Source organism: Penicillium manginii (genome assembly GCF_028828005.1).
Source record: "Penicillium manginii strain IBT 31320 chromosome Unknown utg000002l:1.0-5564898.0:1.0-5567710.0, whole genome shotgun sequence".
Classification (NCBI taxonomy): domain Eukaryota; kingdom Fungi; phylum Ascomycota; class Eurotiomycetes; order Eurotiales; family Aspergillaceae; genus Penicillium; species Penicillium manginii.
In genome coordinates this window covers 4,892,469-4,916,492 of record NW_026643103.1, presented here as the reverse complement: position 1 = coordinate 4,916,492, position 24,024 = coordinate 4,892,469, and the positions used below count along the sequence as shown (strand labels likewise).

The 24,024-nt window shown below is 50.5% G+C and overlaps 10 protein-coding genes across 10 annotated transcripts; 7 read left to right on the top strand and 3 right to left on the bottom strand.

Annotated features, from left to right (window-relative positions):
- Nucleotides 1-349: 349 nt before the first annotated feature.
- On the bottom strand, nt 350-1,773 carry N7533_003133 (survival factor 1 family protein; the record flags this gene model as incomplete). Its single annotated transcript, XM_057099783.1, has 6 exons — nt 350-448; nt 514-719; nt 799-891; nt 948-1,372; nt 1,477-1,692; nt 1,754-1,773. 6 exons carry the CDS (start codon nt 1,771-1,773, stop codon nt 350-352), a joined length of 1,059 nt encoding a protein of 352 aa, XP_056964919.1.
- A 472-nt stretch (nt 1,774-2,245) lies between these two features.
- N7533_003132 (mitochondrial 54S ribosomal protein uL11m) lies at nt 2,246-2,790 on the top strand (the record flags this gene model as incomplete). Its single annotated transcript, XM_057099782.1, has 2 exons — nt 2,246-2,374; nt 2,458-2,790. 2 exons carry the CDS (start codon nt 2,246-2,248, stop codon nt 2,788-2,790), a joined length of 462 nt encoding a protein of 153 aa, XP_056964918.1.
- A 1,427-nt stretch (nt 2,791-4,217) lies between these two features.
- Nucleotides 4,218-4,403, bottom strand: N7533_003131 (uncharacterized protein; the record flags this gene model as incomplete). The annotated part of the gene is made up of 1 exon (XM_057099781.1): nt 4,218-4,403. The coding sequence occupies one exon, from the start codon at nt 4,401-4,403 to the stop codon at nt 4,218-4,220; it is 186 nt and encodes a 61-aa protein (XP_056964917.1).
- A 756-nt stretch (nt 4,404-5,159) lies between these two features.
- On the top strand, nt 5,160-7,772 carry N7533_003130 (uncharacterized protein; the record flags this gene model as incomplete). The annotated part of the gene is made up of 2 exons (XM_057099780.1): nt 5,160-5,444; nt 5,643-7,772. 2 exons carry the CDS (start codon nt 5,160-5,162, stop codon nt 7,770-7,772), a joined length of 2,415 nt encoding a protein of 804 aa, XP_056964916.1.
- Nucleotides 7,773-8,646: 874 nt separating this feature from the next.
- Nucleotides 8,647-9,757, top strand: N7533_003129 (putative mitochondrial carrier protein (Pet8); the record flags this gene model as incomplete). Its single annotated transcript, XM_057099779.1, has 2 exons — nt 8,647-8,703; nt 8,768-9,757. 2 exons carry the CDS (start codon nt 8,647-8,649, stop codon nt 9,755-9,757), a joined length of 1,047 nt encoding a protein of 348 aa, XP_056964915.1.
- A 1,067-nt stretch (nt 9,758-10,824) lies between these two features.
- Nucleotides 10,825-14,394, top strand: N7533_003128 (WD repeat protein; the record flags this gene model as incomplete). Its single annotated transcript, XM_057099778.1, has 8 exons — nt 10,825-10,861; nt 10,931-11,009; nt 11,051-12,416; nt 12,473-12,689; nt 12,757-13,685; nt 13,738-13,826; nt 13,886-14,075; nt 14,137-14,394. The coding sequence occupies 8 exons, from the start codon at nt 10,825-10,827 to the stop codon at nt 14,392-14,394; spliced, it is 3,165 nt and encodes a 1,054-aa protein (XP_056964914.1).
- Nucleotides 14,395-15,217: 823 nt separating this feature from the next.
- Nucleotides 15,218-16,933, top strand: N7533_003127 (tetratricopeptide repeat protein; the record flags this gene model as incomplete). Its single annotated transcript, XM_057099777.1, has 1 exon — nt 15,218-16,933. One exon carries the CDS (start codon nt 15,218-15,220, stop codon nt 16,931-16,933), a length of 1,716 nt encoding a protein of 571 aa, XP_056964913.1.
- Nucleotides 16,934-18,086: 1,153 nt separating this feature from the next.
- On the top strand, nt 18,087-20,161 carry N7533_003126 (fungal specific transcription factor domain-containing protein; the record flags this gene model as incomplete). The annotated part of the gene is made up of 7 exons (XM_057099776.1): nt 18,087-18,099; nt 18,180-18,384; nt 18,446-19,010; nt 19,057-19,095; nt 19,161-19,229; nt 19,281-19,525; nt 19,579-20,161. The coding sequence occupies 7 exons, from the start codon at nt 18,087-18,089 to the stop codon at nt 20,159-20,161; spliced, it is 1,719 nt and encodes a 572-aa protein (XP_056964912.1).
- Nucleotides 20,162-20,246: 85 nt separating this feature from the next.
- N7533_003125 (D-mandelate dehydrogenase-like dehydrogenase) lies at nt 20,247-21,534 on the bottom strand (the record flags this gene model as incomplete). The annotated part of the gene is made up of 5 exons (XM_057099775.1): nt 20,247-20,382; nt 20,455-20,820; nt 20,872-21,038; nt 21,107-21,159; nt 21,216-21,534. 5 exons carry the CDS (start codon nt 21,532-21,534, stop codon nt 20,247-20,249), a joined length of 1,041 nt encoding a protein of 346 aa, XP_056964911.1.
- Nucleotides 21,535-21,965: 431 nt separating this feature from the next.
- Nucleotides 21,966-23,990, top strand: N7533_003124 (Zn(II)2Cys6 transcription factor; the record flags this gene model as incomplete). The annotated part of the gene is made up of 4 exons (XM_057099774.1): nt 21,966-22,045; nt 22,102-23,009; nt 23,069-23,560; nt 23,605-23,990. The coding sequence occupies 4 exons, from the start codon at nt 21,966-21,968 to the stop codon at nt 23,988-23,990; spliced, it is 1,866 nt and encodes a 621-aa protein (XP_056964910.1).
- Nucleotides 23,991-24,024: the final 34 nt, after the last annotated feature.

Sequence of the window (24,024 nt, the reverse complement as noted above, 5' to 3'; positions counted from 1 at the left end):
TATGCCCTTACCACATAATAATTTCTTAACACATTCCAAGGTTACTCTTTGTGTATCATTTCTACTGGTGTCTCCATCTTCTTCAAAGAGGTGTGGAATATGCATCCAACGCGCCATAATAGAAGAGTTCTTTAAGTCCAAGTGGGAGCAGCGAAATCTCGTAAAATAATTTAGTTAATAGCATTAAGTATCCAGTATACAATCTGTGGAATGTCTGGTTCACGCGGGAGCCAATCTCGACTGCCCTCAGTGTAATGTAGAATGACTCGAACAAAAACGCCAACAAGTCCCTGCATGAGGTGATGTTCCTATGTACGTAGGTCGTGAAGAGAGGCTGCCTTTATCGGATTTAGGAGATGAAGGTCGACTCTGAGAAGAGGATGCCCTCCTCGACGGTTTCGACGCCGCCGACGTTGAGCTTGAGGGAAAGCTTCTCCTTGGGGGAGTACTGGGAGTAGAGTTAGAGGGGTTCAAAGTATGCATGATAGAGGGCAGGATGAGGGGAGAGCATACCTGGAAAATGTACGGGCGGGTACCGGCGACACTGCCGGCGATGGTCTTGATGAATCCGGGGACTTCACCCATCACATCGACACGGTCCAGGCGCTTGCCCAGAGGGCCGTCGACCTCGGCGGTGACGTCTTGACCATCGGCAGTCTTGCCGGACCACTCCCACTTGATGGAGGTGGGCTGGGGCCACTCGCTCTCGGGGTCCTGCTCTGTGGCGGTGTGGGTGACCTTGTTGTCGGCGCCAGCGTAAATAATCTCGCCGTCCTTGAGGATGCCGCCGACAGTGACCTTGGTCGAGCCGTAGGATGGGGGGGGTGGTGAACTCCATCATGATAGCGGAGAAGGTAGGGGTCTGGAAGTTAAGGAAGTTCCAGCGGGCAGCTATAATGTGTTAGCTTAAGTCGATTATTGTGTGCATAGATGTGTATGTTTCATACCGGCGTGGTGAGGCTTCATGCCCTGCAGAGCTGGGATGAAAACACCGCGGCCTGCCAGGTCGTAGGTCTTGGCCTTGGTGGTAATGGAACCCTCGACGGCGCATCGGGCCCAGAAGGAATGGGTCATGGAGCCCCAAGGGTTCTTAGGGTCGGTTCCGAAGTAGGAGGTGCCGTTCTTGCCGACAGCGAAGCCGGGGGCTTTGCGGGTGATCTTGAGGTCAACGACGCTATCCGGGTTGACGGTGGACTTGATGGAGTATGAGTCACCCTCCTCATTCAGGGTGATGGCCAGGTTATCAGCAGCGAAGGAAAGCATCTTCTCGTCGAAAATGATGTTGGAGAGAGGGTTGGTGTTCCAGATGTGTTCGCCGTCGCCTTCGAGGTTGAAGATCTTGGTGTTGAAGTGAGCGGTAGTATGGATGCCCCTACACGGTTCGGAGGATAGCGCAAGCAATTAGTTATGTCCCGAGAATGAAATATAAAGCCATGGGCCTATTGACAGTGGTGGAAATGCATCCGATCAACTTACGCAATGTTGCTGTAGATCAGCTGGACCATAACCAATGTACCGTTGTCGGCCATGATGTAGAAGGTCTGGGTTTCGACATTGGTGTATTGGTAGGCCTTCCAGCGCAAATCATCCTTGGTGAGGACAGTGTGAGGGGTCTCCTGAGCCTGCTGGGCGACAGACTGGATGGCATCAGGGCCATAGATGGGTTCTTGCGTACCCACGGCCGCCGAAAGACTGCCCGCATTGATGATTAGTTGCCCCACCACATAATGAGAAGTATTGGAGAATAACATACGTTGACTTGAGCCAGTTCATTGTGAAGGGAGGTCGGAGATATAAAAAAAAAGGTTCAATATGGATGTAGCGATCAGAGAAGAAAAAAAGAAGAGAGAAAGGGAAAGGGGAGGTGAGGGAGATCGACGCGGGGCCCAAGAGTTTCCTAAGGTTAGCTCGGATGCGAATGGGAGCCGCCCGAGTGAGGTGACAAACACGAATAGGACCAACGATACTCTTTTTTTTTTGGATAAAAGTCACGAGAAAGTAGATATAAAAATAAAACAACAATCTTAGTTTGTTCCTTTGAGTTATCCAATTCCAAAGTCACCAGAGAAAAGGGAAAAAGCAGAGAGAGAAGCGCGATGACGGCGCTTGCAAGCTCGCTTGGTGGATTCTCGGCCAATCAGCGCGCGGTTAGGAAAATCTTCCGTCTTCAGCCAAACTCGCCGCTCTTCTCCTTCTCCGCTTGGTTTAGAGACACTACCCTCATCCCCTTCAATCCCTTTCCACAATGGCCAAGAACGTGTTAGCTAAGGATCAATTCGTCAAGCTGATCGTCGGGGCTGGACAAGCCAGTCCCAGTCCCCCCGTCGGTCCGGCCCTGGGTAGTAAGGGTGTTAAGAGTATGGACTTTTGCAAGGTGAGCTACCTCTCCAAATCCCCCATCGATGCACTTGGATATGATGGCCGGAATCAGGATTACTGACAGATGGGTTGCTTTAGGAATTCAACGCACGTACTGCGCACATCAATGTCGGCGTCCCCATCCCCGCGCGCGTCACCGTCCGCCCCGACCGATCCTTTGCCTTTGATCTGCGCACTCCAACCACCACCTACCTCCTGCTCAACGCCGCCTGTGTCGAACCCCGAAAGAACCGCCTCCGCGGCTCTATGCGTCCTGGCCACGAGACCTGTGGCGAGATCTCTCTGAAGCATATCTACGAGATTGCCCAGATCAAGCACACCGAGACCAGATTGTCCGGATTGAGCCTGCAGGGCCTGTGCAAGAGTGTCATCTCGCAGGCCAAGTCCATTGGTATCAAGGTCATCCCATGATCACGGGGTGATGGCATCTTGTATTGGTGGGGTTGAGTTCGACTTGTAACACCACGAACACGGCTTGGCCGGTCCTAGTATGTCTGCTCGGCAACACTGTGCAGATCGGATCCGGCTATCCTTGGCTGTGTCTTGCTTCTTTCTTTCTTTTTATGGTCTTTCTGGCGTTCTCATCCATGGGCGAAAAAGGACATGCTCCCTGCTGTATTATATACCTGATCATTTGATGCATGCGACTCGAGCGATGTATGCATATACAATGGAACATCTGGCACGGCCAGTCATATTATCCATTCTTGAATCTACAGTAAGCAGGAAATGTAGATTATAAGTCATTGGTATCACGATCTTCGGGGCTAAATACCTACCTAGGTAGGTACTACTAGTCGTAGTCCATGTATAATACCCCCAAGGGTACGTCGAGATGGATACTAAGGAAGTACACCTCCGCCACTACCCAAACTACTAGTACTATTTAATTTCAAACTTGAATTCAAGTTGGAGGCTTGAAGATCTTCAGAACTTCGAGTCCTATTATGTCTAACTGGGCAGTGGGAGGATACAATACTTTATGGCCAGACATAATGTACCCGATTAAACAAGATACTTTGCAAATTTCAAATCCAAGCGTTTGAACTCGAAGTGTACCTGGGCATAAGTATTAAGAGAGCATGCTGAAACACAGAGCGGCTTCAAGGCTTACTTCAATTCATTCCAGGGTGTAGGTAAAATACTGTTGTAAGGCCAGTGTATCACTTTATAAACGGCTTCTCATAGTGAAACATCATGATCTGGATGGTCACCAAGGCTACTCCTACTACAAGTTGAATATGCGTGTAGTCATGCAACGGGCAATTGATATACTATTAGTCACCTGGCATCTTGGCATGACGAGATACCTACCTAGGTATCTTGTCGATATAGGCGGTCTCCTTTCCGACAAATGCCGGAGGAATGCGTCGTCCTGAAGCAGCTACCCCGGACCCAGAAACGGCAAGAAACTGGGTCGGCGGGGATCAGAGCCCCGCGGGCAGGGATGTGAATCGTAACTAGTTATGAGTCTTCAAAAGTCCCCGGTGAACGAATTACGCAGTCCTACAGCTACGTCTGGTTAGTAATATGCATACTAGTAGCCATACCTGGTTGGGGAGTTAGCGTGGATGCATGTCCGGCGCTGTGTGACCACGCAGGCCGGCACATGGCCATCCTCCGATCGAAACTACACGGAGCAATGGAATGGAATTCCTTGCGCCGAGTGCCAAGTCAACTTGATGGCACCCGGTGACTGTAATGGCTGGGCACGAGTGTGATGGTGGGGGATGGTAACTTGTACTGCTTGGTAAGATTGGACGGAATGATAGTCGCTGCGATGGTAAGGATGACAAGGATGAGAATGAATGATGAGCTCTGAGAGAGACTAGACCGATTCAGGTAATCTTCCAGAGCACTTCCAGGCAGCCAGTGACTGGCGCAGGTGGTGTTCGCGGGAAGTCGGCACGGTCATCGAGGTCGACATCATAGGCCCGGTCCCCCTCCTCACTCGGCTGCTCCGCGGTCTTCCGAGATATTAGATCCTTTGATCTTGATTCTTTGATGAATAAGAGGAGGATCATGAGGGCATTAAGACCAAATAGGATAGTAGAGTAGATGAGAACAGTAGTCTGTATGTGAAGAGGAGGGAGCTGAAGAGGGAAGGAAGTTCTAGTAGAGTGACTCTTGGCTGTTCCCAGTCCTACAGAGTACTGCCAGTCCAGACTCTCCAACACCCCTCTTCTCTCTTCTGTCCTCCCCCTCTACTCTCTCCTCCTCTCCTCTCCTCTTTTACTTCGATTTTTTTTTTTTACTTGATTGACGCATTTCCATTCTCTTCTCCCTCTCCACTCACCCCTCTTCCCTCTTCTCGAGATTTCGGAGATTCTCGTCGCGGGCTTATCGCACGGATTCGGCCAAACGAAAACTTACAGAAAAGATTTGCCTCCACGTAATCAACGGCCTGCACTTCTCCTGCTTCCGGCTTTTCTCCCCCAACTCTTCGATCTCACCTCACGACAAAAAAAAAAAAGAGAGAGAACTCACCTTCCACCATCCCTCTCCGCAGTTCAAATCCTTGAGGGGGCATGCCGTCCCACTAGGTCCCGAATTGTTGGTGTCGAATGAGTATGACGTCTGAACAGACCCATTCGCCCTCAACCGTCAACGGCAACCCCAGCGCCAACTCCAACTTCAACTCCAACATGGATTCAGGTATGTCTTGGTCTTGATACAACTACCCCCTTTCCCCCCCTCCCTTTCAACCCCACATTATATTCCCCATCTTGAATTCCATCCCTTCTGACTCCGCATGCTCCAACTCGACAGGTTCGCCCACTATGCACTCCCCCGCCAAGATCCCGGCTCAAGCGGAGACCGGTGACTCCGACGCCAAGTCAAGATCTCAGCCCGGCCAAGTTCGCTTCTCCTCCGTCACGCAGGAGATCGAACCATCTCACGCACAGGCAACTCCTGAACCGGACCAATTTCCGACCGACTCTCGCAGAAAGACCGACGAAGAGGAACTGCGGTCGCTGGCCATGAGCTTGCAGAGCTCCCAGCTTCAGGAGTCTCGTCTACGCAATAATTTCTCCTTCGAGCCAATGTCGCTTCCTTCTTCGAGGGTATGTTCGCATCCATTTTGCATTGTTTCACCCACCTTACCCTGGATCATGGAAGCTCTCAAATCCCGTGGCGAATCCAGCCATGGGCGGAAGAACTTTTCATCTGCATCTTCGGATTCCTCTTACCTGCGAGCCCTATCAGCCTGGTAGAACCCCAATTCCAGGGTCAATGATGCTAACTTGCATCCTCCCCTCTAGGTTGCGTCGCGAGAGTCAAGCGATCGGAGTGCTCGAGAAGGCCCTGGCTCCTATTTGACTTCACCTCATGTTTCTCCCCCCGCCTCCGTTGTACAGTCGCCTCCCCTAACTCCCGCCGTCACCCAATCCCGTGAATCCCGAGTCGGTGAAAGCACCGCATCGCTGAACGCCGTGAGCAATGCCAAGGCATCGGCTATCACCCCCGAAACATCACCTCCCGTATCTTCTAGCGACCAGAATGGCAAATACCAAAGTGCCCCGTCCTCACGACCTGGGTCCACCGACCGTCTCTCCATGAAACAGAGTGGTGCCTCTGAGCCTACAGGTATCATTACCTCTCTGCCGAAGCACCGCGCCCAGTTTTTCATTGGCAATGATGCCGCCTCTCAAGAAGAGAGCCCTCCTCCGACCCCGCGCGACTCCCATACGCCACCCGGCACCATCACACCGGTAGGCGAGCCTGATGACCCATACGCTCGCAGTAAGCGACCCCCACAGTCGAAGAATCTTGCTCAGCTAGATCCGCGGTTCATCTTTGGAAGTCGTGACTCGAAGCGGACCTTTCGCCCGGGGACACCACGGTCCGCCAGTGCAAGCGATGTCACCAAGTCGAGCGACAAGAAGAGCATGTTTGGAAGCAGCAAAAAGGACCACGACCAAAAGAGTGGTCATGGCCATGGCCACCACGGCTCAATGTCCGAGCTCAAGCGGTTCTTCAAGATGGGCCACCGTAGCAAACGCCCCGATTCTCCTACATCTGGTAAACGGTCAAGTCGGTCCTCGGGCAAAAGTACCCCGTATCAAATGGCCCCGGATAATGTTCCTTTTGCCGATGACCATGGGCTGAATTCCAAGTACGGCAAAATGGGTCGGGTCCTTGGCTCTGGAGCGGGTGGCTCAGTGAGACTTTTGAAGCGGAACAGCGATGGTGTCACTTTCGCCGTCAAACAATTCCGGGATCGACACAGCTGGGAAAGCTTGAAGGAGTACTCCAAGAAGGTTACCGCTGAGTTCTGCATTGGTTCCACCTTGCACCATGGTAATATCATCGAGACCCTCGACATCATCCAGGAAGGACAGCACTGGTACGAGGTGATGGAGTATGCTCCGTTCGACCTCTTTGCGATCGTCATGACAGGCAAGATGAGCAAGGAGGAAATTGCGTGTTCGTTCAAACAGATCCTCAGCGGTGTTGCCTATCTGCATGGAATGGGTCTAGCCCATCGGGATTTGAAGTTGGACAACGTGGTCGTCAACAATCGCGGTATCATGAAGTTGATTGATTTCGGAAGTGCAGTTGTGTTCCGCTACCCCTTTGAGAACGACATTGTTCCGGCCTCGGGCATTGTGGGATCGGATCCTTACCTGGCCCCCGAGGTATATGATGAGAAGAAGTACGATCCGCGCCCCACGGATGTTTGGTCGCTGGCGATCATCTTCTGTTGTATGACTTTGCGTCGCTTCCCGTGGAAGCAGCCGCGCAGCACGGACAATTCTTACCGATTGTTCGTTTCCACTCCCACGCCTGGCACACCGGTTCCCGAGATCGATCCTCGACGCCGGCCCAAGTCTAGCCCCGACCTCCCATCTACTGTCCATGAAGACAAACCGCTCGAGCAGAAGCAGCTCCCTCCCACTTCAAATGGACCAACTTCTCAGCCACCAGCCAAACTCTCTGTCCCTGCGGCGGAGCAGAATGGTACCAAGTCGGACAATTCGGAGAAGCCTGAGTCGCCAACGTCAAGCGATAGCCCTATCGAAGCCCAGAAGCAGACTAGCCAGACAAGCACCAAAAACAACAAACCCACGCGAACCACTAGCAAAGAGGCCCCGCCTCTGCCACCGGGTGCTCCGCAGCCAGCCCCCAAACAGGAGGTCATCAAGGGCCCCTGGCGACTCCTCCGCATTTTGCCGCGGGAAAGTCGTTTCATCATTGGTCGAATGCTCAAGGTCGACCCGAAAGAGCGAGCGACATTGGATGAAGTCCTCGCCGATGACTGGGTGCGCAGCATCTTGACATGTGAGCAAGATGGCACCGGAGAAGTTACTCCTGCTCCAAACCACAAGCACGTTCTCGAGCCTCCTTCCCAGAGCCCCGCCGTTGCCAGTAAAGGTGCCAAGGCTAAATAATCTCACCATCTATGTATCAATTTCTTCAACTGTGCATATTCCCCTATCCAACAACCCAACGCAGAATGCTCTCTTCTTCGCCCTTTCGCCATGCGGTCGTCCTCAAACCGAGGCCCCCCCATTCTCGGGGTGATCTGAGGACACACGCTCACTGCAAATGGCATTGACACTTATGTGGCTTTTGTTCCTATTTTGTTCCATACTCATTATCCATATTATGTGTCCGACTAATTTTGTGCGATCTGAACACACCCCTGCCTGTTTGTCGCTAGTTTTCTTCGCTAACGGCCGAGTACCACGGTGAAGCAGCGTTTCCCAGGGCGTTTTCCGGAGAGACTCGGGTCTGTTGGCGAAGCATATTCGCCGCCCCAGCTGTCCAGTATTAGATTATCATCTTGTTCTTGTTAGATATGTGGCGGGCTGTCCAACACGGGCTCTTTCTGCGAGTCTCTCATGTTCTGGTGGCTGGGCCTTTGCGTGGGTTCTCTGTTTTTTATAGTGAAACCCAATTCAGTAGATATTTCCCTGAATATACCAATATACAGTCTGTATTTTTGAAATTAGAAAAGAAGAAGAGGCTTTGCTTTTAGTACTCAAAGAATTAAACAGAATTGGGGTGGTTCTCCAGTGATCGGCCCAATAGTCAAAGTCCGGTCCGGCGGTATCGGAATGGCCTGACTGCAACTGCTGGATCTGCGTCAATTGCGGAGCTCTCCTCACGGCATTCTTGCGCTTCACCGGGCACTCCAAGACCAACCTTCTACTTCAATCCTCCCTCTCCTGATACCGTTAATTGGCAAACACAGCATGCTTGCTCGGTAGAAAACGTACCTTCCACACACTCCCACTCTCATCACACATCTCACCTCGCATCATGTCCCAACCAGCCGAGGGACAGGCACCGGCCTCCCTCTGGACGAGATCCCTCCTTGTACGACAGCAACCCTTCAATTCCAATTTTACCCTAACAAATAATGAACTAACTCTCCATACAGTCCGGTGCCGTCGCCGGTCTTACCGTTGATTGCTCCCTCTACCCCCTCGACACCATCAAAACCCGACTCCAAAAAGCACGCGACCACACCGCACCGCAAACCTCCCGACTCACACTGCGCCAGACAGTCCGCGGAATCTACGCAGGCCTACCATCCGTCCTCTTCGGCTCCGCCCCCTCCGCCGCATCCTTCTTCATCGTCTACGACGGCGTCAAGCGCTCCCTCCTCCCCTCCCCAGACTCCGCACCCGCTTCCCGCACCCACATCATCTTCACCCACTCAATCGCCTCCTCCCTCGGCGAAATCGCCGCCTGTGCCGTCCGCGTCCCAACAGAAGTCATCAAGCAACGCGCTCAAGCCGGTCTATTCGGCGGCTCGAGTCGTCTCGCCCTAAAGGACATCCTTTCCCTCCGCCACGCCACAACCCCGACAATCCCCGCCGCAGGCACAAATGCCATCATCCCCGGCTCCAGCCCGAGCTCCCCACCCCGAGCCTCGAAGGGCGGATACGGCCAAGTCTTCCGGGAACTGTACCGCGGCGCGGGAATCACGATCGCGCGCGAAATCCCCTTCACGGTCCTCCAATTCACGATGTGGGAGACCATGAAGGAGAACTACGCTCAGCGGTATCTCCGGCAAAAGGACGCCGTCACGGGTATGATGAAGCAGGAGCAAATCCCCGCTTCGACTAGTGCGATGTTTGGCAGTGTCGCTGGTGCGATTGCGGCGGGATTGACTACGCCGCTTGACGTTATTAAGACCCGGGTGATGCTTGCCCGGCGTGGTGATGGTGGCTTTGACGGGCCGATTCGGGTTAAGGATATTGTGAGGGGCATTGCGCAGGAGGGCTTTGGCGCTTTTTGGCGCGGGATTGGGCCTCGTGTTGCTTGGATTGGAATTGGTGGGGCTGTTTTCTTGGGTAGTTATCAGTGGGCTTGGAATACCCTTGAGGGGAAGGGATTGGAGCAGGAGAAAGATGAGAAGCTGTGAGTGAGACGGTGTTGGTTTTGTATAGCTTTGTTGTTTGGGCTCTTGCCCGTTGGACTACTCTATTTGTATATTACTACTACCATGTCATAGAGGATCTAGATGTATAGACTTGGATTGATAGAAGTGGTTGTTTCTCCCGGAAGTTGATTGTGTTCTTCAAGTTCCTTCTATCAGGGCTTTAAATACTACTCCGGATCTACCTAGGTACAAGCTACACTTGATCCTACGTTGAATCTCGGACTGATTTTATACTCGCCTCCACGCACCAACTTCCCCCGCATTCCACATTCCGTATTCGGGCCCACTACAAATATCTCCGTGGCCGAGTCTGCCTAGATTTCACCGTGAATGGCCATGAATACTACTAGTACTAGTACAATTAGTACTATACAACGCCCCCGCACTTTGTGACGTTCTGCATGAGTGATTTGATTTACTGCCTTGGGGGTGGGGGTCACGGTTGAGCGGGTTAATGAGCACCCTAACCCATAAGCACTCCAGGGCTATTATCAGGTCTTCACCTAGGTAGGTAGGTAGAATTAGTAGTACTAGTAATGATAGTGGCAGTGATGGCGATAGCGATAGTAGTCATATAGGATACTATCCTATAGCGTCTGGTGATGATAGTTGTTAGATGAGTACTAGTATGTCAAAATGACCGATGAACCCTCTTCAACTCTGTACTAGTAGTCACATGGAGAAACAGTGACTATTCCCAGAAGTAAGCTCTTTTCGAGCCTTGGAAGTAAGAAACCAAGAAACCAAGAAATCCGGGTAATACGACCAGGCACCGGACCACAGCCGATGCAGCGCTATGGCGTGAACCGAAATGCCCCTGGCGGATCGCCCCAACTTCCCTTCCCCTCACTGATGAAATCTTGCCCTCCTCCCATATTACTAGTACCTAGGTACTTCTTTTCTCTTGACGTGTACAAGCGAACTCTTCTCTACCCTTGGGTGTGTTGTGACGTCGCCCTCTCCGGACAACGTGTGATCGGCCCTCGATTGAGGCAGATAAGCTCCGCATCTCCTCCGCAATTTCACCCTCCCATCCCCAAACTGCATGTATGGCACGGAAACTGAGCCACCAGAGGGTCACTTATGGTGAGTTACCCCTTACAGAGTCCAGTCTATGTCTAGACCTTCCAATTCTGACTGATCTTTCCCCTCTAGTGCTTCCTCTCCCCGATGCCCCGGGTGGGCACCGGCTGGGGGTCAATGGCCTAACCGTTGACCGTCAAAATTCCATCCTGTAAGTGATCTACTCTGTCTTGAAAATAAACGACAACCCAGCATCTACCTCAGGATCACCTCCTCAGCTCTTTCGCCGTTTCGTCGGGTGTCTGCGTCGTCGTTTCGGGTTGCACGACTTGCTAACGTGACGTCTGTTTGCGCCTCACCCAGATATTCCGCTGGTCGCGACGGTGTTATCTGCTCCTGGGATCTCGACTTTCCCCTCAATCCTCTCTCCTCGCAGAATCCCTTCTCGTCCGCCAATCGCAAGCCAGGCCCGACTCGATTCAAGACACAGGTCCAGGCCCACAGCCACTGGATCAACGACATTGTCTTAACTGAGAACAACTCCGCCCTTGTCTCAGCGTCGTCGGATACGACCGTGCGGCTCTGGCGCCCGCATTCTGAGTCTACAGAAGTCCCCGAGCGCATCGGTAAACACGCCGACTATGTGAAGGCCGTCGCAAGTCCCGGCGGGCAGGCCAGCTGGGTCGCATCCGGTGGTTTGGACCATAAACTCTATCTATGGGATCTGAATGGCGGTGGTGAGGTCCTGAACATCGACGCTGGTGGCGATGATACTACCGAGAAGGGCTCGGTCTATGCGTTGGGTGCGGTGTCCTCAGTACTCGCCAGCGGTGGACCGGAGAACGTCGTGCGCGTCTGGGATCCCAAGTCTGGCAAGTTGGTTACCAAGTTTGTCGGTCACACAGATAACGTGCGCGATATCTTAATCAATCAGTCCGGGGACACCATTATGACGGCTTCATCGGATCAAACCATCAAGATCTGGTCGCTGACTGCCGGCCGTTGTATGAACACGTTGACAATGCATAATGATAGCGTTTGGTCCCTCTACTCTGACCATCCTGATCTCTCGGTGTTCTACTCTAGCGATCGCTCGGGCTTGGTCGCGAAGACCGATACTCGGAATTCCCCAGACCCGGAACAAGGGACATCCGTTGCAGCGTTACAAGAGCACGAGGGTGTTGTCAAGGTCGTGGCGGCTGGTGACTTTATCTGGACAGCCACGCCAAAGTCCAGCATCAATCGCTGGCGCAATGTTGATACGGAGCTCGAAATCGAGGCTCAGCCTGACCCAGCGCGTTCTATCGAGTCAGCGACGGCTGAGCCGGAGAAGACGTCAGAGAAAACGCCGGAGAACGCTCCAAAAGCTGGACTGAAGAAGATTCCCTTCAACGCTACCTTACAGTTATCCGCTACCTCCTCGTTGCTGAGGGGTCCTCCGAATGGACGCTCTGCAGAGAATGGCTTGGAGCATGATCTCACGATTCCAGTGCATTCTCTGCCCGAAGAAAGCATCGAGGGCCAGCATGGTCTGATTAAGTGCTTGATGCTGAATGATCGAAAGCGAACCCTCACGCAAGATTCAGCGGGAGAAGTCGTGTTGTGGGATTTGTTGAAGGTAAGTCTACCTTTCGGAAGCCTTGCTTGAGTGATTAGAAACTGACCGAATCGAAGTGTGTTCCCGTCCAAGAATTCGGCAAGCGGCATCTTGATGATGTGGCTACCGAGCTCAATACCACAGAAAGTATCTCCCATTGGTGCACAATCGACGTTCGAACCGGCAGGCTGTCTGTCATCGTCGAGCCGAATCGTTGCTTTGATGCCGAAGTCTACGCAGACGAGGCCGGCCTTTCGGAGGCTGATATGGTAAATTTCAGAGACGATCAGAGAAGTATGTCACAGATGAACCTATCAATCAAATAATCACTCTCTCCTTCTCGGGCTAACAATCTTCTTAGTCAATCTTGGAAAATGGATCTTGCGTTGGCTTTTTGCCTCCTTGGTCGACGAGGAGGTTCGGCGCGATAACGAGTATCGTGAAAGCGCCGTGGCCAAGGCCGAAGAACTAGCCAAGCTTAACCCAGTACTGAGCACATCTGCACCTGGCGATGATATTCCACGAAGCGTGGGAATTCCCATCCATGATCCCTCTTCCACGACTTTGCGGCCTAATATGGACTTCCCCGGAAGCCCCAGCACCACCGGATTCGGGATAAATATTGGCACGCCATCATCGGCTCATTATCTCAGCACTTCTATGCAGAGTAACTCGCCATTCCCTGCATTTGACGCCGAAACACCAGATGTTGCGGGGTCTTTGCCTGGGAATCCTGATGCCGTACCATCGTCCTTCTCCGATAGATCTGATTACTTCTCTACAAGGCCATCTAATCCACCTCAGTCTCCATCGGAATCAGGAGTGCCCCAGTCTCCCGCCGAGCCGGATAAAGAAGAGCGCAAGAAAGGTGGTTCGCTATTTGGAAAGAAGTTTCGTATGGAGTTCCCAAAGAGAATGGGCCGAACCTCGACGGATGCGAAGCCTCTCATCCCAGAGGAAAAGATTGAGGAGTCTGAATCTGCCGATATCAAAGAGGAGAAGACATATGAGGCCAACATCAGTGGTGTTATCGATCGGATCCGTCACGACTATGACGAGTTCCTGTCCGCAAACCCGGGCAAGGAATTGGCGACAGCAATCATCCCCAGCCTTGAGACCGAAACTCCTCGATTGAGCATTCCTCCTCGTACTGCGATTTTCATCCAGGAGGAGACCGGCGATACCGCCGTAGCATCGGATCTGTACCGAGGAAGTTTTGAAAGCATAGGCCAGGATATTGAACGACTCGAAAAGGCCATACCTTATTGGCTGGGTGAACTTCTTTTGAAAGTAGGTTGCACGGCTGCTGTTGTTAAGGAAGTCTTTTCTAACTGGAATTTAGAACCAAATTCCTTTCAAGGAACAGGTCAAGGTCGCCTTTGTCTTGAAACCTTTCGATGACTCTTTGCCTCCAGTTGTGAAGCCCGAGTTGTAGGTTTTGCAGGCAATTCCCCTTCAATTGGTTTCAAAGCTGATAAGATTTCCCATAGACCGACGGCAAATGGGGGCCCTCCTCCTGCCAACGGAAATAACAGTTCTCGTCTGAATGCCAATCGTATGCTTCGGGCGAAGAAGGTCCTGGCTTACGTGGCTGAACGTATCGACCCTCCTAACCCGGATGAGCCCGAGGCCAACGTTATGCCGCCGGAGGAATATCTTGAACTGTATTGTCAAAAGATGGTATGATCATTTCGAGTGAATTCTTTTCCCTCCCGTCTTCCTTGCTGACATGACCATTTAGCTGGTGCCATCCAACATGACTCTAGCGACAATGCGGACACATCTCTGGCGCACTTCTGGTGATATGATCCTTCACTACAAGACGAACGGCAAGAAGGAGATTCGACCGCCACCATCCTTGATGGGTATCCCTGAGAGTCACGTCGCGACGGGTGGCCCCACCACTCCCAACGTCACAAACGGCGAGACAACGGCCCCTCCCAGTAGCATCCATTCGATGACCAATTCTGGATCGGTCTCTGGCTCGATCGTAACCTAAAGGTGGGCCAACTGTCACGGTTATGTACATATTGAACGTATTTGCGTCTTTTTCCTTTTTCCCTTTTCCTTTTTCCCTTTTCCTTTTTCCCACTCTGTTTTCCTCTTTTTTCCACGTACATGCCAAGCAGTCCTGCTCGACTGCTAGCGACGATTTGTGTGGCTATTTCTTTTTCGAACAAACAAACAAGCGAGGCATGCATGTATGCAGCCATGAGTACATATGTGGAGGAGATATACTCTGATTCCCCTTGCTGCTTTTTTTGTTGTTTTCTTATCGCCTCCAATGACATGTTCCTTTGATGCTAGCATCGCGCTGCGTATGGTAGACCCTCAAAGTGACCTCAGCCCCCATGCAATTGGCACAAATTCCCAAGGTATGTTCGCGCGACCTGGTCTGACCTCAGAATGCGTTTACAGTCAGTGAACCCCTGGGGAAGAAAATTGTAAATCTGACTAGAAGATGACTGCGAGTTCTAGATTTTCCTAATTGCGTTAGTAGATGAAACAACAATGTTTCCAAGTCTCGTCAGATGGGCGCGCATCAGCCAATGCGAAATCAAGAAAATGCGATAATCCGGGGTTCCAAGAGAACCTTTCATCATCTGGTACTAGGCACTCGGGGGCCTGAACCCCCATTTTATACCAATGTCAGGGCTAAGATCGAGTTCTGCCGTGGCGTGGGAAGTGGTGCGGTGCAGTACTTTGTGCGGTGTATAAAATGTCGGAGTGTCCCCTCATACGATCCAATCCTCCGCCGAGCCCCTCCCAACCCCAAACTTGAATCTGCACCCTGCATCATCCCATTTGGTTCAACCCCCAGCATGGCAGAAAATACCCCCATCATTCAAACAACGGGTTATGCATTCGACTTGGGCACTTTTGGTCGTAAAATTACTACCAACAGTCCTGATGCTCAAATATGGTTCGACCGAGGTTTAATCTGGGCCTACGCCTTCAACCACAAAGAAGCCGCAACATGTTTTGAAAATGCGATCGCGAAAGATGAATCTTGTGCCATGGCCTACTGGGGTCTGGCATATACTCTGGGTCCAAACTATAATCAACCATGGGAATTTTTTGGTGCCAACTTGGCCGAAGTCGTGAAGCGCACCTTTGACGCTTCGCGGAAGGCCAAGTCTCTCGCTGCCAACGCATCACCAGTTGAGCAGGCACTTATTACCGCAATTCAAGCACGGTACCATAGCGATCAACCTGCTAGCATGGAACAATATGCACTTCAGAACAAAGCCTATGCAGATGCCATGGAAATCGCCTACAAAGGTTTCAGTGATGACCTGGACGTAGCCGTTCTGTTCGCAGATTCTCTCACCAGTATCACTCCCTGGAAACTATGGGACTTGGTGACTGGTGAGCCCAGTCCAGGAAGCAGAACCCTAGAGGCCAAGAATGTGCTTGAAAGGGCATTGAAACAACAGGATGCATTCCAACATCCTGGCCTGTTGCACCATTATATTCATCTTATCGAAATGTCACCCACCCCCGAACTGGGGCTCGTGCCAGCAGACTACCTGCGAGACTTGATTCCAGAATCAGGACATATGCGCCACATGCCTTCGCATCTGGATGTGTTAGTGGGCGACTATCGCGCTGCCATCCGCGCCAATCTGAATGCCTGCGTTGCTGATGAAAAGTATATCAAGGAAGAAGGCGTTTTCAACTTTTACTCCGTGTATCGCATGCACAACTACCACTCTCTTATTTACGCGGCGATGTTTGCAGGCCAGAAGGAGGTCTGCTTGAACGCTGTTAACCGCATGGAAGCGACCCTTCCAGAAGAGCTCCTCATCACAATGGCCGACTATATGGAGATTTTCATGTCGGTTCGCTTGCACGTCATGGTTCGCTTTGGTATGTGGGAAGAAATTATCGAGCGATCGCTCCCAAGTGATCCAGTACTATACTCCGTCACGACGGCAATCACCCACTACGCCAAGGGCGTAGCATACGCAGCAACGAACCGGGTCACCGAAGCCATAGCCGAACGTGAGCTCTACCGTGCAGCCGAGAAACGCGTCCCAGAAACGCGCCTCGACTGGCCCAATAAAGTCGTGGCTATTCTCGGCGTTGCTTCGGCCATGTTGGATGGAGAAATCGAGTACCGACGTGGTAACTACGAGCAGGCATTCGAACATCTTCGCCGCTCTATTGAGGTCGATGATGGACTCGGGTACAGCGAGCCGTGGAGCTGGATGCAACCCGCACGCCATGCATATGCAGCCCTCCTATTGGAGCAAGGGCACGTGGAAGATGCTGCAGATGTATACCGCGCCGATCTGGGTCTTGATAATTCCGTTATGCGGTCGCGTCAGCACCCGAATAACGTGTGGGCTTTGCAGGGGTATCATGAGTGTTTGATTCGATTGGGTCGGACGGCCGAGGCGCAGGTCATTGAGCCGCAGCTGAAAATTGCTGTTGCTGTGGCTGATGTCCCGGTGCAGTCTTCTTGTTTCTGTCGAACTGATATTTCCAAGGCGCCGGAGGTTACGACCGGATGCTCGAAAGGTGGCTGTTGTTGATGGAGATGTGTCTTATAGTAACGTTCGGTAAATACTGTGAATCTAGTTAGAGTGTAGCATTTGAGCTTCTGTTTGAGCTACAGGCGGTGAATGATATCCGGGGATCTGATCGTTGGCCCTCACTTTGATCTTCTTCATATGATGTTTGTTTCTGTGGTTGAATATTGGGGTAACATTGCAGGTGGAAGCTGATATCCGTATGAATTACAATTCGAACACGAGTACACCTGAGGACATGTGGAAGTCCCTCATTTTATGAATTTAATTTCTCTATCGCATCTACAGTAAATCTCTGTTCACCTTGGAATTCAAGACTGATCTCCCGCCTGATGCGTGAATAATTTGAATAAGCCGGCGGTCCCCCCCCCAAATATCGAAACTTTGCTTACTTGTCTGCGGAGATAGTGCATTGTTATTTCAATTTTCTGTCCGATCAAGGAGGAGATAGTACGATTAGCATCTATCAATACCCAACCCTAATTGTATAAAGGAATATGTATCTACTAGTAGCATTTCAAAGGCCGAGTCCACGTGGAAAGCGGCGAAATTTCGGCGTTTGAAACAACCAAAAGCCGAAATCTCTCCACCTTCTAGAAGATTTGCCAACCACCTTTTTCTCCTTTGCACTACACGCAGTGGGGTCAATACAATTACTGATCTATTCCATCTTGCTTTACTACATAGCTCTCGACGGGAATAGAGTTTATTGCTGGTATCTCCCATCGTCGTCCAAAGATCACGTGTCTGGTGACGTTCCATCCGCCGACACGCGGTCACCTCCCCTTGACCTCCAGATAAAATCATCCAAATGCCTAAAATTACGAAACCGCCTGTAAAGGCAGCCTGTCTAGCATGGTACGGACCCACTATATACTTGGAGGGGGCAATTGCTGAAATTTTCCATGTACAGCCGTTCTTCCAAGACTCGTTGTGACGGCCAACAGCCATGTAGAAATGTATGTTTTCGGATCTATTTCTTTACTTGGTAAAAAGGCTAATAACATGATTTTGAAAAAAGTGCGCCGGCAAAGACCGTACTTGTAGCTACCAACCTAGTCGTCGGGGTGGCCCGCGCCGTGGCTTTCATTACGAACAAGCACAACGGCATCGTTCTAACGATGACCCACCATCACAATGTTCACCTTCAGAAATCATGGACAATTTCGGTGAGTGGAATATTTATCATTCCATTCGGTAGCTCTATTTGCCCTTGAGCGTATTGGTTTCGGAACTAACCAATCATCAGAACCTTTTCTAGAAAATATGATGGGACTGGTCTCTCCCTTTGCAGGAGTTCATAACCTTGACCTATCTCCAGATTCTTCTTCTGATGCAACTGGAAGCCGACAAATATGGGCCCTAAAAACTCCAAGTGACGGGCCATTTGCCCCATCATCAATTTCGGATATGGAAATGGCTTCTATTCGAGCCTATGGAAGCGAAGCTGAGATGTAAGTTGAGAGGTCAAAGAAAGCATTTCGTGGTAATCAATTGACCTGTGACCCTTGGAAGTACCAACGCCTATTATATCTACATTCACCCCTATCTTCCACTTCTACCATCTTCGGTTATTCCGCACCATGAAGATCAGCCAAGCTTTCTTCAACCACCGGGAGAATCTACAGAGCCGAGGAAGGCCGACCTTCCCTACTGGCCAAAATCGTCCTTGAGCCTGGCTATATCCGCAATCCTAGTCCTGATTCCCCCCTCTCAACATTCCAGCCAAATTGAAGAACCCAATTTTGCCTTCAGGAGATCCTATGCACAGCTGTTTGCCCAATCAGCTCTTGTCAACATTGAAAAGGAAATTGACAATCTAGGCCCATCGTCAAGCTTTCACCTCGAGAACACTATATTCCGAAGTTCTCCCCTTCATCCTGATCTACCAATACAGCTTGATCCTATCCTGGCGCTGGTAGTCCTCGCTATTTATGAGTACGTTCAGCGTGGCAACGTGTCTCGGATGCGAGCTCGTATCAATCAAGCCGTGACTACCGCTATGGATATCTCTCTTCATGCGCTGGGTGAAACTACAAATGGGCCTTCAGAGGGTCAAAGGAGGGCTTGGTGGATAACTGTGAGTTTGATGCATACAATCTGAAACTCCTCTAACAGCGAAATAGATGTTTGTTTCCTACCTGTCTTCTAATGTTCATCTTGCGGTGAGTTGATATTTGAAGATACCCTAACTAGTAGCCTGAAAGGTATCCGACTGACTGGATTGTAGCCACCAGTTATCGCCTCTGATGATATAAGAATAACGACACCCTATCCTCGATTTGATGTTCATCTAGAGGTGAGCATTTCCCTAAAGCCTTGCGTATACATCTGACTGACATGTAAAAAGCCCTGGGGCCTCATGATAAATGCGCAGAGAACGCTTTTTGCCACTCATCAAATGGCCAAGAAGATCGAAAGCTCGGCCGACTTAGCTCGGCCGGCTGATATTGGGACACAAATTAAACAGTTGGATATATCTATTACGTCTGCGATGACGGAGTCAGACCACTGTCTTCAAACAAATTTTGGTACTGAATACGAAGAGCCGATTGCCGAAAACATGTGGAGAATCAGTCGCATCCTCATCTACACGTGAGTTGACTTATCTCATCTTCATCTCATTTTCAATACTGATACAAATTCAGCGCTCGAATTCGTCTTCACCGTTTCAGAGCCTTCATGGATATCCCATTATTCTTGGACAAATACTGCGACCTCACGTCTATCAACAGTGACGGTCTTTCCTCTACACCTTCACCCGTCTGGGTGGCTGATCGCGAGTCGACCTTCCCCTTCACTGAGCAAGAGTCTTCGGTAATATGTCTGAAAGCATCTCTGGTCGTTGCAACCTCCTTTCGCAATCTTCCTTATCCAGTTACCTCCAGTTTAGGGCCCTGCGAAAGAGCCCCTACCCGCAAGTGGCCCCATACCCTCCCATATTTCGTCTGTGGTGCAATGCAGGGCTGTTATACTCTTTTGATGTTACTTCATAAAGTCCGTGCATGCCTTGCTACCGATCGTCTAACTAACTGCTATCATTTACTTGATAAAGCTGAGACGAAAACGGAGATTTCAGATGCGGAGAGGTTAACAGAGGAGTTACGTCACGGTGTGAAGTCTCTTGGAATGTCTTTGAAATCTGATATTGTCTTCGAAGGTGTCGGTGGCATGGGACGAGAAATTGAAAGTGCATATCTGGCCGCATTCCCGGAATGTCTTGAGATCTGATGATTCTAGTCAAAATTTCTACACAGCTGTATAATATGACCATCTCTATTCCATAAAGAGAATCTTGGATTTCATCTTGGCACATCTATTTCTTCATCAATTGTTTGTTAACAGGAGTCAACGCCTCCTGCCCGGTCAACACTCGCTGAATATTCTCCATAGATAGCCTCTCAAATCCAATTTGAGTCTCGGCCGCTCCTCCGGCTGTGTGAGCGGTCAATCTAAAACATGTGCACCATTAGTATAGTATACACCAGAAATTTCTGGGGAGATAGATGGGACAAAAAACGTACGTCACGTTTCTCATCTGGGTAAGATCTTTGTTAACGTTTGGTTCGTTCTCATGAACATCAAGCCCCGCGGCGGACAGATGTCCCGACTTCAAAGCATCAACCAGAGCAGACTCATCAACAAGTGAACCGCGCGCAATATTGACAAACTTGGACCCCTTTTTGAACCTTGCCAGCGTTTCTTTCGTGATGAGTTTCGAACCACCGAACGGGGTTGCCAGGACTACACAGTCCGAGATGGCCAGTAGTTCGTCCAAAGTTTCACAAAACGACGCGTTGATGGCTTGTTCTTGCTCTTTCGATTTGCGATAGAGATCTTGGTAGTAGATCTTCATTCCGAAGCAGGCATAAGCCTTACGTGCAATCGTGCTGACTCGGTTAGACATAAGTCGAAAGGAGAACTTGCTCGTGGTTGCATACTAGCCGATATTTCCTAATCCGATTATTCCCAGAATTTGAGTCTTCGGGTTGTGCGCAGTGGCTGCTGTGTTTTGGTGGGCTTCGAGCCAGAGCTTAGGGTCGCCAGAGCGGGCACCATCCATAGACCACTGCATGTTTCGGAAGACTGAGATTATATGGAAGATAGCCTAGATTCATGTTAATATTGGGATAGAATGTGCGCTGAAGACCTCGAAATATCGGAAGATAGATGTACCATATCTGCCACGGCCTCGCTTGAAGCTTGTGCGCCATTGCAATACAAGATGCCTATTTTGGAGCAACTATAAGACGATTCATATCCGAGGAACCTAAAATAAACTTACCGTGCTCGGCCAAGATATCGACATCCATCCAGTCATAACCCGCACCTGCGCTCCCATACACCTTCAATGACGGGGGCAGGAGTGGGATTAATTCTGCATCCCATCGTCCCATCTCCCCTCCAGTGTTCCAAAACGGACGGAAAATGGCCTGGAAGTCACCCCATTTCTTTTCTCTGAGAGCCTTCAAGAAGGCACCCCGCTGTCTCTCCTCCAGCGAGGGTCGGATGACTGTATAATCATTGGCGATTTGAGCATATAAGTCTTTATTAAACTCAATAGGGTCTCCAAGGTGGAGAACAATCGGCTTTGTAGATGCCATTAGGGTGGCCTGATAATAGTAGGTTCAGTAAGTAACAAATAATATTCCAAAGGTTCCAAAGTTACAAAAGGATTCAATAGTAGACAAGAAAATCAACACCCTCCTAGTTTTGTATACATTCATGCATCCACGCATCCCCTTCCCCGCACCTCCACGGCAAAATGGTCCTAGTCTAGCTCGAGGGGGAGAGTTCGAAGTTCTCCAGTCGCCATGGATGAGCCATCGGAAAGTTCCCAAAGAGGCATTTAGCCGAGACCGATGGCGGGGAAGAAGTGGAGGCTTCTCCATTTTGCCCCGGTTTCTGCGTGACTCGATCCCGGAGAGTTGCCGAGCCCGACATCAGCCAACCGAAGTTGGGGAGAGCAGCAGGAAAAGCACGGCTTCTTCGCCGAATGCTGACGGTCGATCGCTAACTTCCTCAAATATTCACCATGTTTCATCAATGGGAACAACATCCACATGTAGACCGGCGCAATCGTCCACGCACGCGTAATGGCTGTCTGACCTGCAGGTAAGAGCTCTGTTCTCTTGTTTGGGGTCAATCTCTCGAGGCTAACATCCTAGCAGGCGACGCAAAGTTCGCTGCGATGAGAAGCGGCCTGAGTGCGGGCACTGCAGTCGATTACAACTAGACTGCTCTTGGCAGCAGGAAGATGGTCCCAGGTTCGGAATCCGAACGAAGAAAATCAGACACCGTCAAAAGCTTCAATCCGAACAAACCCAGCCGGCTATCGAAATCGCATCGGCCTCAGTCGCAGCAAAAGACAGTCATGGAACTCAACCGGCGGATGACTCGTCGTTTAATCAAATTTTCAACTATGCGAGTTTCATGTGGGATGACTATCCACCTAATCTCTCTCCCACTTGGGACACTCTCGATTTGGGCTCGTCACAGGATCTACTCCCATGGTCTGATGCATCTCTTGCAGTATCATCTCCACTGGATCTAAATTTTCCTACTTCGATCGTGAACTCCACGGCATTGATTGAACGTCCGTCCAAGGCAACAATTCCTTCCCCGATGGGCTCATCGCATGTCGCAATGGGGTGGAGCGAGTCTCAGCTGGCCGATTATTTTGCTCGCTCAGCCGCACCTCCAATTCTTGCAACAGTGGAGACAAGCTCACGCTGGCTTTGGATGCGAAAAGAGCTGACATCAATGACCTCATCATCCAGAATGGTCAAATATGGTGTGATCGCATTCGTTGCTCTGGAACTCGAGTCATCGGGCACACTGGAACCTTCGACCTATACCCAATATTACCAGACTGCGAAGGCAAAACTGCAGGAGTGCCTCAAGGAAATCTGTCAGGATCGGAAGATAATCCTATCGCAGCTTCGGCATATTCTGGCCGTCCTTTTTCTGCTGTCCTATATCGATCTACTTACAAAGGATGTGTCAAATGCGCATGCAAATTTACGAGAAGGCTTCAATACCCTCCAGATGGTGGAAATGGAATCTCTTAGTGTCACAGGTAATGAGTTGTCACAATCCCAGCTTTCATCTTCAACATCTAATATCTTCATCGTGCAGAAAAGCGCCTACTTTCTTGGCTACGACTTTTGGACGCACGTGCAGTCAGCGCTGGGGGTGAGGGCCTGTTCTTGACAGAAGAGGACAGTGCTATCAACACTGATCTCCGATCTCCCGATAGTGCGATTACAGAGATCGACTCCGGTCTAGACGACGCGGAGGCAGCATTGGAAGATTATATCATGCGACCCGCATTCTTCTTCTTTCAAAAGGTGCAACTCTTTATGGGTCGAATATCGAAAATTGATCCTTGGCATCGACGCCGTGGCACGGTTGAGGATGAAACAGAGGTCATGCTGATATCTGCAGCCATTAGTCGAGACATCAAATCGCTTTGGCAGCAACGACCACCTCTCATGGATCATGCCGTTGCTGGCACGCTTGCACCGCTTCTCTCCCCTGCGCTGGCCGAGACCGTCACACGAACCATGAGGGTGTATCATGCAAATTATTACGCCAGCTTCATTCACTTGCATCGAGTTTCATATAAGAGTAAGAATTGATCCTATTTTTGGAATTCTTAAATCTAACGAGAGTCCAAGATCTCCCACGAACGACCGACGTTCTCGATGCTATGGATGAAATTCGTCAAGTGACGCGACTCATTTTGAATACCCCATGGACATATTCTCCCCCGGAAACATCAGTAGTTAGCTCACCAGCCACCTCAAATGGGGTCGGTGCGTGCCTCCCAGTGAATATGCTATGGCCTCTTTTAATGCTGGGTGTCGAAAGCGAGGACGCCGAGGAACGGGCCTGGATTATCTCTTGCGTAAAAGGAATGGAGAAAGTTGCCTCCAATGCAAGAATGACAGCCGAGGTACTAAATGAAGTAATCCGGCAACAAGATGAAACGAAGCAGAGGATGGATATCAGAAAAGTGATGCACGATACTTTCGATCGGGTCTTTGCTATTGTATAAATAATATGAGGGTTTATGTGTAATGATACAATGC